This window comes from Actinia tenebrosa, unplaced genomic scaffold (assembly GCF_029948245.1).
Source record: "Actinia tenebrosa isolate PJP-AT-01 unplaced genomic scaffold, QUT_ActTen_1.0 PGA_scaffold0__85_contigs__length_37466705, whole genome shotgun sequence".
Lineage (NCBI taxonomy): Eukaryota > Metazoa > Cnidaria > Anthozoa > Actiniaria > Actiniidae > Actinia > Actinia tenebrosa.
Genome location: NW_028292569.1, coordinates 13491100 through 13506196, shown reverse-complemented (window position 1 = coordinate 13506196; position 15097 = coordinate 13491100). Strand labels below are relative to the sequence as shown.

General features: G+C 36.8%; 2 protein-coding genes across 2 annotated transcripts; one reads left to right on the top strand and one right to left on the bottom strand.

Moving 5' to 3' along the window:
• Positions 1 to 1956: 1956 nt before the first annotated feature.
• Positions 1957 to 10670, bottom strand: LOC116301585 (integrator complex subunit 10). The gene is made up of 21 exons (XM_031710665.1): positions 10489 to 10670; positions 9996 to 10063; positions 9479 to 9582; positions 9289 to 9345; positions 8994 to 9076; positions 8498 to 8579; positions 8265 to 8344; positions 7747 to 8036; positions 7424 to 7614; positions 6732 to 6837; positions 6410 to 6446; positions 6261 to 6327; positions 5606 to 5698; positions 5194 to 5276; positions 5018 to 5095; positions 4874 to 4933; positions 4112 to 4268; positions 3944 to 4023; positions 3491 to 3653; positions 2815 to 2902; positions 1957 to 2420 (listed from the first exon to the last, which is right to left on the bottom strand). The coding sequence occupies exons 1-21, from the start codon at positions 10654 to 10656 to the stop codon at positions 2267 to 2269; spliced, it is 2289 nt and encodes a 762-aa protein (XP_031566525.1). The 5' UTR covers positions 10657 to 10670; the 3' UTR covers positions 1957 to 2266.
• A 397-nt stretch (positions 10671 to 11067) lies between these two features.
• Positions 11068 to 13760, top strand: LOC116301579 (ubiquitin-ribosomal protein eL40 fusion protein). Its single transcript, XM_031710658.1, has 5 exons — positions 11068 to 11115; positions 11794 to 11919; positions 12621 to 12707; positions 13329 to 13431; positions 13616 to 13760. Exons 2-5 carry the CDS (start codon positions 11817 to 11819, stop codon positions 13707 to 13709), a joined length of 387 nt encoding a protein of 128 aa, XP_031566518.1. The 5' UTR covers positions 11068 to 11115; positions 11794 to 11816; the 3' UTR covers positions 13710 to 13760.
• The last annotated feature ends 1337 nt before the right edge of the window (positions 13761 to 15097 follow it).

Here is a 15097-nt window from a genome sequence, read left to right as displayed (position 1 = left end):
ATAATAAAACAACAGCCATTAAGAATAATATACTCAAAAAATAGAAAGTAAGCACAAATTTATGAGCAGATTAAAACTTTAAATTTTTCGACCGTCTTCGCTCCATCCTTGGACGGACCTCCGTTCCCAGATTTCTCCCTTAGACTTTGTTTACTAACAACTAAGCTTTTGCACCTGTTATGCTATCGTTCTGTAGCTAAATGACATAATTTTTTCGTGTTTAGATTCAAGGATAGGTATTTTTTAATCCAAAAATCGATGAAAAAGTCTTTGAATCCGACGCATTGAGTTCAACTGAGACGGACACATAGAAAGCAAAAAAAACCAGCATTTCCTTGTTGTTTATTCCTTTAGAACACTTTTGAATCTATGAATTATCAATAGTAAATGTCAATTAGTGTCTAAGTGTTATCATTTAAAAAATCTTCGACACCTAACAGAATATTGAGGGCTTTTTTCAACGTTTACTCCGAGTTGTCTTGCGGGTTTTCCCCTCACGAAACATGTCGCCAAGCAAACCTTGGGAAATGGTTCTGCCAAACTGAGTCAAATTTCTCGCTAGCCTAAATTTCATTGCGAAATTTTCTCTGTTTTACACTACTCATCACGTGTAGAATAGAAGAAATGACAATATAGAACATTTGGATGAAATACCAAATATATCTAAGACCGTTCTTAACGTTTCTAGAATAAACTCTAAGAGAATTTTACGAGGAGTTGTTTGTTGGACTAAAATTCATGACTAACCTCGCCTTTGTCGCTCCTTTTAACCAAGATACTCAAATGGTTCAGAAATGGTTCATCTCCAAAGTCCAATACGCGCAATTGCTTCCTTCTATATTCTACTGACATGCATTCGCGATCGTCCAACCAATTTCAACAATTCTTAGAACTTTTTTATTCCCTGTATATACTCCGGACTAGAATTATATTATTCTAAGTTTACTGGAGTAAATGACCACATAGATTACGTCACAGTCGTCCATGATGTTTTGACCAGAGGAAAACTCAGGGAATCACCATTCGATAGCGATCGGACCCAGTTCCCCGCGTTGGGCCCAGGTTCGCGCAGCAGCGATTCCCTTGTTCAATGGGATCTCCTAACAACGCCCACTGGCATTGACTAGCTTGCTTCATAGTATTTTACTAAAAGTGAACCGAAATAACCCCAATTCCTTGCTATACAGTATAGCTGAGCACTTCACGAAAACACTAAATTAGCACAGAAAACGTCTTAAGAAATTCTTCGCTCTCCGAGGGATAGCACAGCGTACGCCATAGCTTTTGTAGTAAAGATCAACGAGTGTTTGAGGACAAGTTCTCTAAAATTGTATTAGCCAACACTAAGGCTAGTTTTAATCTATTTAATAGATGAACTAATAAGTTAAGTTTCTCAAACTTCTAGTAGAGAATTATATGCATGTAGTAAGTTTTGGGAGTTTCATTTGGTCAGGGTCAATACTGGCCATAAGCTTCGATGGGAAAGTCGGCAAAATCTTAGCATTCCTTTCGATGCAAATGCAGAAGTCAGATTTCCCCGAAACCGATTTTTCCATCTTCAGTCAGTTTGGGTTTACGTTTTGGTTGGTGGAGAGATAGCTCGTCTTTTTCATAATTCAGTGCAGCTTTTTCGATCGTAAACTTAGAAACGAACTTCACGTTTTTAAAAGCTTTGGGTAAACAATGCGGTCATCTTATGCTGTCCGTGGTCAGGGGATGGAGTTTAGTGGCCTTATCTTCTTGAGGCTAGGAGTTTAAATAAGAAAATTTAGCTTGATAAAGAACATGAAGAACATTTTCCGATCCAATATGGCGGAGATCGATCACGTGACTGGAACAACAAACAAACAAGCAAATAAACTAAGCAAGAAGGAAAGAGATTTTGAATAATTTGCTACCCCTAATTCTAGTGATATCCCATTATACTATGAAAGAAGACCATTATTTCGTTCTAAGTTTATTTATTTCTTCTCACTGAAAAAGTCAGCATAGAATACTATATTTTAGTGAGAAACGTATATACAACAATCTTTTGTGTTCTTTCAAGAAATATTTTTTTGGAAAACGAGTATGGGTGTCCAGGAAAGGTTTATTAAGATTCTTAACAAGACAGACTTTTTGCGAGTGGCTAGCTGACTTGAGCGAAAGGTGGTTGTTTGTGCTCGATGGTCGCCTCTGGTCGTTCAAGAGAGGGTTTAAAAATGGAAACAAGTAAAAATTTTACTCAGTCGAGCAAGTTGACAGTGGTAGTTTTAGTACGCCGATTTTATAGGCAATTAATAATGGAATCTCGTTCTTCCTCGAGAAAAGTTCTTAAGATAACTTCGATGTTTTCTTCACTTCGCGAGACCTGCTTCTCCAGCGTAGCCCTGAAGTCTTCTTTAGCTCCTTTGTTGACACCACGTGTTACTGTTCGGGACCTATAAAGGAAATAAATACATAGTCATTATATTAGGCTTCCACCAAGTTCCATCCACTGACTCACTCGGAGATCGGGGATGCTTACGATTTACCAGGAGAAAGCCGAAATTCCGGGTGTAAAAACAACTAGCATATGTGTCATTCCGATTGGAAAGTTCGGTCTTCCGATTGAGGTAATCCACTTTACCCGTTCCAGTTCTTTCCGTAGACGTGTGTCCCATTTGTCGGAAGTCAAAGTTTGCCGCTCTTTTCTTAGCATTATAGCAAACGAATTTCCAACCAGACAGATTGGTTCCGGTAAATGTTAATTTAGTAAGGCCGCGGAGAGAAAACAAAGCCAGAGGAAAATTATGGCCAAGAAGGAACAGAAAATGGAAGAGAGGAGTTGCTTACCTTGATGTTGATGTAGACTTGGGAAGAAGCTCTAATTTGAGAACTCCTTCGCTACTCAAATACGCAAACTCTTCCAAAATGTCGATATCTGGTTTTAAAGGAGTCAAGGAAGGGGAGCTCAAAAAATCAAAATTAATTTAATCAGATACAAAATAAAAACAAAAATTTGAAGTTCAAAGACCACACCGGCGAGACAGCGACCGTCCCGTCCCTCAGATGGATTGAAGAAAAGTCAAAGCCACTGACCAAGATCATTGTAGGAGGATCAAACTACAGGTCCGTCGCTTCACTGCATACCACCGCCATCCCCACCCTACTGATCAAGCGACACTTTCTCCTTAGGATAGGGTAGTTTCATATAACTGTAAAAAGGGACAAAACGAGGTGACGTCATGGAACGGAATTGACAACCACCTATGAACCAATTACAACAACCAATCACAGGGACACAGCAGGGGACACAGCACGGGACACAGCACGGTCAAGGTCACGCTCAGGATCAAGGCATGGCACTTATGAACCGTTTATTTTTTACAAACCCAATTTCAATATACAGCTGGCTTTTCGTTATCCAAATGCAATCAGATCAAAAGGAGTGCCTTCGATAGACCAATGAAAAGCTAAACCTTCGCAAGTCAAAAAATTTAATAATTAGTACAACTTATAAAAAGGATACTGACAATATAATTGAAGAATTTCCGATATGTGAGCCCGCCATGCGACCGAATTCTCTCCAGCAGCTCGTAGAATGTTTGGTCTTCTTTTGGCCAATCATATTGCAGGAGTATTATCATGTGACCAACGAGATCTCCAGAGCGAGTCTCGTGGGAAATTTTTTGCTGTGTAAACATATAGTAAAAGTTCGTTAAAACGTGCGGTATGCTGGTTCTTAAATGGCTTCCGTATCAGAGTCTTGTGATTGGACGACGTGGGACTTTCATGCTGTTTGATTGGTTGTTTGTGGGAACCCAATTAAGTGTGGCGATATGTCCACGAGTCTTGAAAACCCGCGCAACGTTTTTTTATTAATAACCCCCCCCCCCCCCCTAGTAGGTTACCAAATAGACCAATGATGACGTCACTGATGACCCAAATGATGACGTAATTTAGGTCACGTGAGAATTCTTACTTTGAAGCATGTGATAAGGAGGCGAACACAGAATGACAGAGCTTCTCCTTCTGTACATGGAATGAGCTGTAGAACTCGACCTGCAAAATAATACAATCAATTATAATACACACAACAAAATTCTCAAATTGCTGCTATTCTTGATCAATAAGAAACACTCAGTGGTACCTGGAAAAATGAGCTGTGAGGGCCCCATAGCATTTGTGTCCCTGTTAGATGAGCCCTGCATTGTTGAGATCCCTCTTTTGAGGGACTTGACATCAGTGGTATTTATACTCTGGGAGCTAAAAAACCGCAATGCGTTGAGAGCTTCTGCACAGGAATTCTGAAAAAATGGGAAAAAGGAGTTACTGAGTGGAAAAAATGGAAAGAGGTAGGAAGGGTAAGAGTAAAGGGAGGATGAGAGGAAAGGAAAAGGAATGCAAGGGGGGAGTGTCTGAGGGAATGTAAGAAAGGGAAGGGAAAGGGGATGTTAGGGAAGTAAAATGGATTGAAGAAGAGGGTTAACTTAAAAACTGTGTGGCTTTAGAGAGAGAAATTGAGAAGAGAGGATTAGTTAGTTTGTCTTTATTGCTCTTTAGAGTCGTATTTTTATACAATAGTAATAAATAACGATCTGTTATAGGGATATATAGTTGTACAAAATTCTTATGTAATTATAGAGCCTGAGGGCTAAGCTAACTGGAAAGTTTTCTAGTTAGCCCCAGTCTTTTTGTTTCTAATTAACAGCAGGTTAAGAAAACAAAGGGTTAAAGCTAAGTTAATGAATATTAAATCAATAATGGAGAGAAGAAGAGAAGGGGGAAAAGGAAAAACAAGCTGATTGGGGATTGAGATAAGAGTAAATTACATGAAGGACTGGAGATTTTTTTTAAGCAAAAAAAAGAAAAAAAAAAGAAAGAAATAGAAACAAGAAGCTGAATAACTAACCCTGTATTCTCCAAGATAAAAATAACAGCAAGACATTTGTAAACTCCCACGGATGAAGACCTAACACATCAAAAGAAGAATCAAATTTTAAAATTTGAAATAAAAACGACTGAAAAAAATATTTGAAAATTCAAAATCTATAACCTCTTGCTGTGCAAAGGGATCTGACTCCAGAAAACCTTTCTGTTCTTTAAGGAAGTCAACCACCTTCTTGTATTTGGCCTTTTACGAAAAAAGAAAAAAGAAACTATTGAAAGGGAGGAAATTTTTTGATGGAGTGAGGGAGGTACATGTATGTTTTATGCTGCTAAAGTCTTTACCTTGTACACCATTCTGTCTACTTTAAAAGATTCCATCCAAATCCATTGGTCAATATGCCATTCTGCTAGCACTCGAGTGAAACCTAATATCAAAACGAAAAGGTAAAACTGTTTTCTACACAATCCCAGTGAAAGAGTAAGGTAATGCTACTCACTACAGAGAATGATAATTTATTTCACATTGTGTAGTTCAAGAAATTATCAATACTCCTCCCCATCCCCCCACAATTTTTTTTACAGACACCCCTACCCCCAGAAATTCCAATTTTCTTTCATACAAGCTCTGTAATTCTTCTGTGGGGTGGGTATGGATCATTTATGTAACTACACATTTCAGTTTTCCTTATTTGTAAGTTCTTTTGAAGTTTTTAGATATTGCATTTCAGTTTTAAGATCAGAGTAAAATTCTTACCACTCTTGTAGTCACTATGGGTGTTAAGAATGTGCCATGTATCGACAGAAACCACAAACTCATCAGGAAGACTTGTGCTCACGTTACCACAACCTCATTAAAAGAAGATACAGAAATAATATAAGAACATGTGTAATAGGTAAATTACGAGCCTTGTATGGAACAACTAAAGAAGAGGGCCAATGGGCCTTTCACAACTCCAAGTCACGTAAAAAATGAGCCAGCTCAACTAGAAACCGTGGACAGCTGTTTCAGCCTGTATTGGGCCTCATCAGCATGGTCTATATAGTGAGCTGGTAGAATCCCACGAAAAAATTACAGAGCATTGTTCTTCCATTTAACTTTGTTGACTCGTACAGTCATATTATTGGGACAGATGACAACATTAATGAGAACCTATGATTGCATTATACCAACAGTGAGATCAGCATTGGTCTCATTGGTCCACTTAGAAATTATAGAAATTTTACAAGGCTGTGATCAAAAAGACTGTCAATATGATAAGCAGTCTTCTGCGCATTGAGAAACTGGCAGATGTCAAGACGATGTTTCTTGTGGGAGGGTTCTCTCAAGTGTCAGACATGCACCAATTTTAATCAGATATTGTCTGATGTCCGCCATTACTATTAAGACCTGAAAAGTAAAGAATTCTTACTTTTATTAACTGTTATGGTAGCTGTCTGTTTGGCCCTTGAATCCTCTTTTGATGGAGACGATGGTGCCTGTTTTTTAAAAAATGAATAACTCAACTTTTTCAGTTCATGTGCTGTTCAAAGCTCCTTTAGAAACCAACTTATTACATACCGTTCCACCTTTCTTCTTTTTCTTCTTAGGAGCTGAGCTGTAATAAAAAACATACCTGAGTGATACTTCTATTAGCAGACACCCTTCATTAAACAAATATCTAGTTGAACAATCCAGAAATTTTTCTTCTGTGTTAACATTAAAATACAAACTTCTATTCAGTGGATGCCTTTCATTAACTGAACACCAAGCAAGATCCCAAAGGTGTCCACTTAATAGGGGTACAACTATATGTACCGCAAGACAAGTCTCTATTCAGCAGACACTCTTTATGACAAGGGGTCCACTTAGGGGTACTTAGAGTTAACAGTGTTTGACTGACCTTCCTTCAGATGACGCCCCTCCTGCCCAGCCATCTATACTAGTTTTATCGGCACCCACATCCTCTAGGAGTACTAATGGAACACTTGATGAGAGACTTGTGTTCACTAAAATCAAAAATAGCCCAAGTGAGACAAAACAATTATCTTTTCAATTTGAGCAAGATTCCTCAGGAACAATTTTTTTGTAAATATGCATGACTAAAGTAATAAAATAAATATTGTTGTTGTCGTTGTCTGTCAATAACATTTTGCCTCCGACAAAGAGTTTAGAAAAACCAGGCAATGGTTTGGAAAACTTAAATAACCTTTTCCAGCAACACCATGAAAGGATAAAACACTGAAAGTGCCATTTGTTTAGAATTTCAGTATATTTGTAAAAGAAAATTTTCCTTTTTAAAATTGAAAATTGGAAATTGTTTATTTTATGACCAGCAAACAGGTATTGATTGACAGTTGGTTGAGCATTGGTGGGTCATCAATTGAAACTTTATCAACATTGTCTGTCAACCATCAGCTGACTATTTGGCAACCATGGTTAACCGTTGACCGGTCATCAGTTGAAACTTTACCAGCATTGTCCGTCAACCATCAGCTGACTATTTTGCAACCATCCATCAAGCTTTTAGTAAAAACCAAATTGAAACTTTAAAAATCAAAAACACCATGGTAGAAAATTTCCCTTGTTACTCACCTCCAGAGTCAAGCTTATTAACGACTTTGCAGTACTCCCAAACTGACTGGAAAAATATAATAATAATGGCATAAAAAACTCCAGTTTTCTCCTGAGATTCATTGATAACTCTTTCAGTTGTCCCATGTTTTGCTGCCTTTTTCAGCCATTGATGAATTTCTGAAATACATAACCATCTTTCTTTGATGCTCCTAAAAATATAAATTATTTATCAGGAATCTACAAATACTCATAAATGCAATATTGGGATACCTGTGGTAATGGTTGACACAGGGATACCAAAATAAAATAACAGGAATTTGAAAATTTTATTTTAACCTTACCTGTGCACAACAGGGTTTAACATGTCTTGTGTCCTCAGAATTTCAGTCCATTCACACTTCTTAGCCACTAAACAGAAGATGTCAAAAAGTGATCCCCAGGGACCCCTCCCTTCTTGTACGCTTGATACAATTTCTCGGGTATCTTTGACTTGAGGCCCAGATGAGGCTGTAGGTGATAGAAGTTGTTGTTCCACAGGGTTGGGTAGGAAAGTGGCACAGAAAGAATAGAATTGTATGCTGAGTTCTAACCATTTTAGAACTGTCGGTTGTGAAATTCCTGGTTGACGTCCCTATGTTGAAAGGAATAAGAAAAACTACATTGTCATCATTATCATCATCACCATTGTCATCACCATCATGCATCATCATCATCATAATCATCATTCATCATCATCCTCATTCATCATCACCATCATTCATTATCACCATTCATCATCATCATCATCATCTCCATCATCAACCATCGCCATTGATATCATCACTATCATAATTATCATAACTGTCATATTTATACCTACCTCTTTCTCTGTTTCGGCAGACCAGTTTTCTGTGATAACAACTCTCTCGCTTGTCAAAAGATGAGGCAGCACATCATTAACTGTAAAGACAAGTAATATTAGACATATGAAAAACATTTCATGTGTATATGATAAACTGATAATTATTTTCTTTCCTGTTAACCCCACCCCTCCTTCTCAAATGGTATGTCATCAGTCTAACAGTATATATCAGAAATTTATTTTATACAAACCCAATAGTTTTCTGTATTGATTCAGAGGGTTTGTTGGATACTCTGAGTTTTCTGCATCTATCAACATCTCGGTCAAAGTAATCTAGCAAAAGAAAGTTAGTAAACCTCTAAGAGTGTACATTTTCTCCCCGGGGGGGGGGGGGGGGATGTGAGGATGTAGGGATGTGCCGCTGAGCCCTCTGAAATTTGACCCTGTTCTACCAGAGTAAAATCTCTGAAATTCATACCCTATTCCAGAGCAAGATCGCTGAAAACCATAACCTTTTTTGGTGGTGCGAAAATAGATACCCTGTTCCAGAGAGGAGAGAGCATGATTTTATATACCCTGTTCCAGAATAGAATCGCTGAAAACCATCCTGTTTGGCGGCACATACCTGTATAGCAAATATAGGGGAGTATAACCGCCCCCCAGATTTTCTCTCTTTTGATTGCATGAAAAAATATGGTTCATCATGCAGTTATATGACGGCAATGATAAAATGCAAAAATTTGTTACCCCATTCTTAGGAATAGCATCTGGAAATCTTCTCATAAGTAGGAGCATCATGCGACATTTTTCAATGCAGTCTTTACACCGTCCTGGAATAAACAAGATTGAAAATTGAGTATGTTTAAAAGATAATTTAATCATATTTAATAAACACATTGAAGGCCCTAACTCAGACTTCCTAGGGACCAAGGAGAAGGTTTGAGAAATTGGAGGTTCAACATATCCAGGTAAATTGGCATAGTGTTAAGTACACTACTGACACAAGTGGGATATGGCCTATTATATTTAAACACTTCCAAACCTGCTGCTTGTAGAAGAATTTCTCTTTGGGCATCTTGAGGGAGACTGTTGAACATTTCTTTAAAAAAGGAAAACATTTATTCATTTCTATTGGAGTGTAAACCAAATATCTGTGAAATAGCACAACATTGCAAAAACATAGAAAAACATTGCAACCATGGTAAAGATACCGTTAGGGATATATTTTTTACCTTTTAAAAACACTCCTTGAGGATCAATTTCATTTCTTTCCAAAGCTTCTGTGATATTCTGGATATCTTCCCATAATAAACTTTCATTTGGAAACTGCACAAACCTGTAAAATGTAAGAAAATAATACATGTCAGTATTTCAGTGAAGCATGGGTGCCTTTTATTACTCTGTGAGTCTGTTGTTGGCAAAGTTAAGTTGCTTGACAGTTGGGATTCTCTGATTTTTCTCCCTTCACAAAAATCCACTTCTAAATTCCAATTGGAGTTTAGTGAAAAAATAATAATGATCTTTATTGCACACTTATTACACACTCTCTCTCAGCAGTAATTTTTAGAGAGGTGCTAATTATTGCTATTTTTATTTATTATTTTATTACTATGGCTATAAATATATTTCCTTGTCATTGCAGCATTGGGGATAAAGCATAGTCTACGTAGACCTCCTAGACAAGCACTTTCGCTCTTAGAGTTAATGTATTTGAAAAAAAAAGTTTAAATAATAAAAAAGCCCACTTACATGTCATAAAACAAAATGGCAGACTCCTTCACTTTCTTGGCATTTCTTTCAATGTTATAAGCCTCATGCTGGAAGCAAAATAAATAAATAAATGAATAAATGAATGAACAAATGAACAAATGAATGAACAAGATTGAGAAATTGAGTAAAAAGGTTCAAAGAAACAACTAGATAAGCAAAGGAATGATTGCATCAGCATTTTATCTATAAAGTGTAAACAAAAACAAAACAAGAAAACATCCATGCATAATTCCTTATCCCACAGGCTTTTAGCTTTAAATATTTTCGTGTAATAAAGGTACTCTATTCTATTCTAAACATATCCTCCACAGACCCTCCTTAGTCTTTGGAAAGCCAAGGGGAATAAAGTTTTTTTCCATTAAATTTTGTATAATACAATATTATAATATCGTTATTATACATGTAAAACTTCATCTTACATGGAACAATTTGATTTTTGATCAATAAACAAAGTCTAAGATAAATATTTTACCTGCACGTGAAAGTCTCTTGGATACAGTGTTTTCGCCGTGAGAAGCCATGACTTAGCTTCGTACAAATCCTTGTGCTTTAAGCTCTGTCTTGCCCTTTCAACCAGCCATTCTGCTGTAGAAAAACATCCAGTTCGATTGACAGCAATATTTTCACTTGTAGCCGCCATGTTGGATGCGCAACTTGTCTGGGGACTGGTGCTTACAAAGGGAATCCTACACAGGAAGCCCAAGCTATAATTAGCTTCGTCATAACGTCATCTTAAAAAATCTCGAATAAAGAAAAGATGGAAAATAAAGAATAAACTATACATTTATAGAGGAAAAGTTAGGCATTACTTTCATGCACTCTTCTTATGCTAACGCTCATTAAAAAAATTGATCAAGAAAAATTTATAAAGTTCTCAAAAAATGAAAAAAATCAATAGATCTAAAAAGTCCTTCTAATTAATGTTTTAATTTTGTATTTAACGTTGTATTTGATTTTGTTTATAATATCAAAATGTTAACTTTTTTTTGTAAATTTGCGCATAAGAAAAAAGCTGGGCTTCCTGTGTTGGTCCATTAACCCTTGGGTTATCAAAGGTCCGCCCCACAGTTAAGTGGTTCCCTTTCGAACAAGACACGAGGTAAGATGGCGGACATTTTTTCTTATGAGACCAACAAAACCGCCTATTATTATTCCTATGCTTCGTCTTATTCCTATTTCTCACTCCAAAACGTAACTTCAAACATTACTCCTAATGATATTATGCCAATTTACAACTTACTCGTCCAATAACCACATAAAAATAACGTATGAAGATCATGTAAAGTCTCTCGTATTATAAGCTTATCTTAGTATCTTAGTATTTAGTTGTCCAATTGTGTAACCTTTCTGATTTACCTATCGTTTTTAGTCATCACTCATAGAGATTTTTTACATTTCTTTTGAGGGTGAAATTTTTTGTAAGGTTTTCTTTCATTGTATATTAAATAACTGCAGTCATTGATCACGTTTATGAGTGATGTGAAACTAGATAATATTATTTCCTTTTTATAGTTCAAGCTTTATAAATATTTTAATACAGCAGATTTCATATTAATGTAAAAAGATTACAATATGGCCACAGCACAAAATTAATGCACAGAATTGATTATATCCTCTGAACCAATCACAGCACGGGATGATTCAGTCCAATTGGAATGCTCAGACATGGCACTTCACGTTCACTGCACACTCCTACATGAATTTTTCACCAATATGTGAAATCTGGTCCGTTTCTTACTTTATACTAGAGTAATTGACATTCATTGTCATTTTCCAGGTGGGTATACTTCTGCTGTCAGCATGCAGATCTTCGTGAAGACCCTTACGGGTAAAACTATCACCCTTGAGGTAGAGCCAAGTGACACTATAGAAAATGTCAAGACCAAGATTCAAGATAAGGAAGGTATATGAACACTTTGTTTTACTAGTAACATGTTGCTGGTATGTGCTGTTTATGTGCCAGTTATCGCTGCTGTGGATAAGTGTTTGGTCTTGTTTCCATGGAACAGTGCCCTAGAGTACAATTTACTCTTGCTGGCCACTAATGGGAACACAGCCATCACTCCCTCCACACAAAAAAATCAACTTTTGCATTAAAATTCAATCATTGAATGAAGACCACATGTTTTTAGGCTTTTTCTCTTAAGTGTTACTCTTGTACAACTAAGATATTTCTAGGCCAGCAGTTCTATATAAACACTTTTTGTTGGGTCAGTTGGGCAGAGGCCTGTTATGCAGGAGGCCATGGGTTCAAGGTAACAGCTGGACTGTCACTCAGGGTCTCGCAGTAACTGAATAGGTGCTGCCTTTGATCTAAAAATACCTGCAAATCGTTTGACCTTTGTCATAGCTCGTGAGAAACCGCTCATGTGAACATAAACGTAGAGAGACAAAAGAGTCACATTTTCCTTTTATGGGAGAATGGAATGTAATTTTAGAACCTTTGGGTCCAAAAGGCAGAGCAAGAGTATGCTGATTTCCTTCCTTGAAATTTTAAAAAATCCCTCTATAATAATGATAATAATTTAACCCAGTTCAAAATTTACATTTGTCGTCAAATGAGCATTACATTTATATATTGATTCCATTATATTCTTGCCACAGGTATTCCTCCTGACCAACAGCGATTGATCTTTGCCGGAAAGCAACTTGAAGATGGACGCACGCTATCTGACTACAACATCCAGAAAGGTTTGAAGCAACTCTAATACCCATGTTACAGTGCTTCCCAATTATATGAGCAAAATTTTGAAATTTGCCATTCTGACGAAATAGGTTTTGGTGGACAATCAAAGCCTTTCCAAGATTTTTATAGGGATGTGCCTTAAAAACTTTGTATTTTCTAGTGATGTTGTCACAACCAAAAATTGTATAATTTTGTGTGTGCCTGGAAAGCACTATAACTATTCAACAATATTGACATCTTCCACATCATTCCACATCATTGATTTTTTACTGTTGGTTGTTGTTTTGATTTGATGTAAGCCATTCACCAGAGGTCTGGATTTGTTTTCATTCATTTTGTGGTTGTTGCCTTCCTGTGCCGTAGGCCTTTTCCGAGTATGATAAACAGGATGCATTATGGTCTAGCTTAGGTACAAACAACACCATTGTACCAAAGCTAGTCCACAATGCACCATATTCACTATCTCAGAAAGGTCTATGTAGAACATGAAATAGGAAAATAGACTGAACGTACCCTTTTATTTTGTTCACAAACTGTGCATAAAATGAATATTCATTTCAAAAACTTTCAAAAAAAATTTCCAAGATGAATAATCTTTCAATGATTTTCTAAAATTCATTTTTTAGAATCAACACTCCATCTTGTGCTTCGTCTGCGTGGTGGTGTTATTGAACCAAGCTTACGTATCTTGGCCCAGAAGTACAACTGTGAAAAGATGATTTGCAGAAAGTAAGTTCTATTTTATTTGACTTGAAGTTACTGTACACTTGGATTCATTGGTTGAGTAGATTGTTGTTGTGAAGTGTTGCAAACTTACACTCCAGCTATGAAAAGAAACTGCAATGGTATTGTCAGAAAAATGGATTTTTTGCCTGTTTTATAGAAATTCATCCATAATTTTTTTCCTACCAAGGTGCTATGCCCGCCTCCATCCCCGTGCTACCAATTGCAGAAAGAAGAAATGTGGACACAGCAACAACCTGCGACCCAAGAAGAAGCTGAAGTAGATTGTTAATCTGTCATTGCAATTGATAATCATTAAAGCATATTGGCTGTAACCTGTGTCTTTGATTATTTCCGATTCATTGAAGTTTTCATTTCTTGTTCTCTGACTAGCATTTCATAGACCACCAATCAAAGAACTACAATAAAAAAACAAGATTTTGAGGGAGATTTTGGGCTGAAATAAAGATTATAGAGAATTAAAATCTAAAATCTTTCTCAAGATATGTGTGTGTATTTTATTGCCGTTCTTTGATAGATGGTTGTTAAAATGCTAATCAGCAAATGAGACTTTAAAACTTGTGGGTTGCACTTCAAAAATAATGGTAGAGGGTTTTTAGCTCTGATTTTTGCATGTCTGTGATGAAACTTCTATGACGTAAGCAAATTGCAACGTGAGTTCTAGTAGCTTAGAGGTTAGAGCACCTGACCAGCAACCAGAAGGTTTCAGGTTTGATTCCTGCTTGGAGGAGAAATCTTTTTAAACAAGAAAATTAGTTTTGAAGAAAAACAATTTACTTTTAATGAAAACACTATTCATTCTCATTAACACTTGATGGTGTCTTTTAGCTAAAGTTTTGGACCAAAACCTTAGAAGACTACCTTGGGTATGTCCACAGGCTGTATCACTCTGGAACCTCTTGGCCATAGGATTAGTTGTCACGAGGCAAAAACTATGACCAAGAAGCACTAGAGCGAGAGATGCTTTGGAATTCAGGGTAACAAGTCTCCTGGCCCATCCCCCCTAAAAACTATAGTAGCTCAGGACAATAACAGGTAGAAAGGCGATACCACTATTACTTGTATCGAGATTGATCCAGAGTTTGATCCATAGAGAACTGTTAATGTGAAGCTGTATTGTCAGCTCAGAATTACCTCGCAGAAAAGAGAATCCCAATACAAGTAAATATTGAGAATTTTAAATTCATGTAAATTCTGTTTTAACTGTTTCCAATTTCGTACCCAACGACGAGGTCTCTCGCATAATCTATTTTTTGAGACCAGGATTTCTTGGATTTCCACTTTATGAGGGCATGCATTCAAAGACTTGTGAAAAAATTTAAGAATAGAAATCAGTTGCTTCTGTAAAATGTCACTAATGTCCCTCAAAACACTTCTAATTTTTATTTTGATCAGAAGTAAACACAATACTTGGTCTGAAAGCATGATTTCATTGATTTTCATAGTTAACCGAATATTTTTCACCTCTGGAAAATTGTGCATGCGCCAACAAAATGGATTAAACCAGAGCCCTCGTTCATGGCCGCAGGCCAGAAGAAACACAGTCTCTGGGTGCTAGATCGCTGTCTTTCAGCATTATTTGGTTGTTGGTGCTGCCAATCAAAGGTAACCAGACTACAACTGAATAATCATTCTGATGGACAGTTCAAAA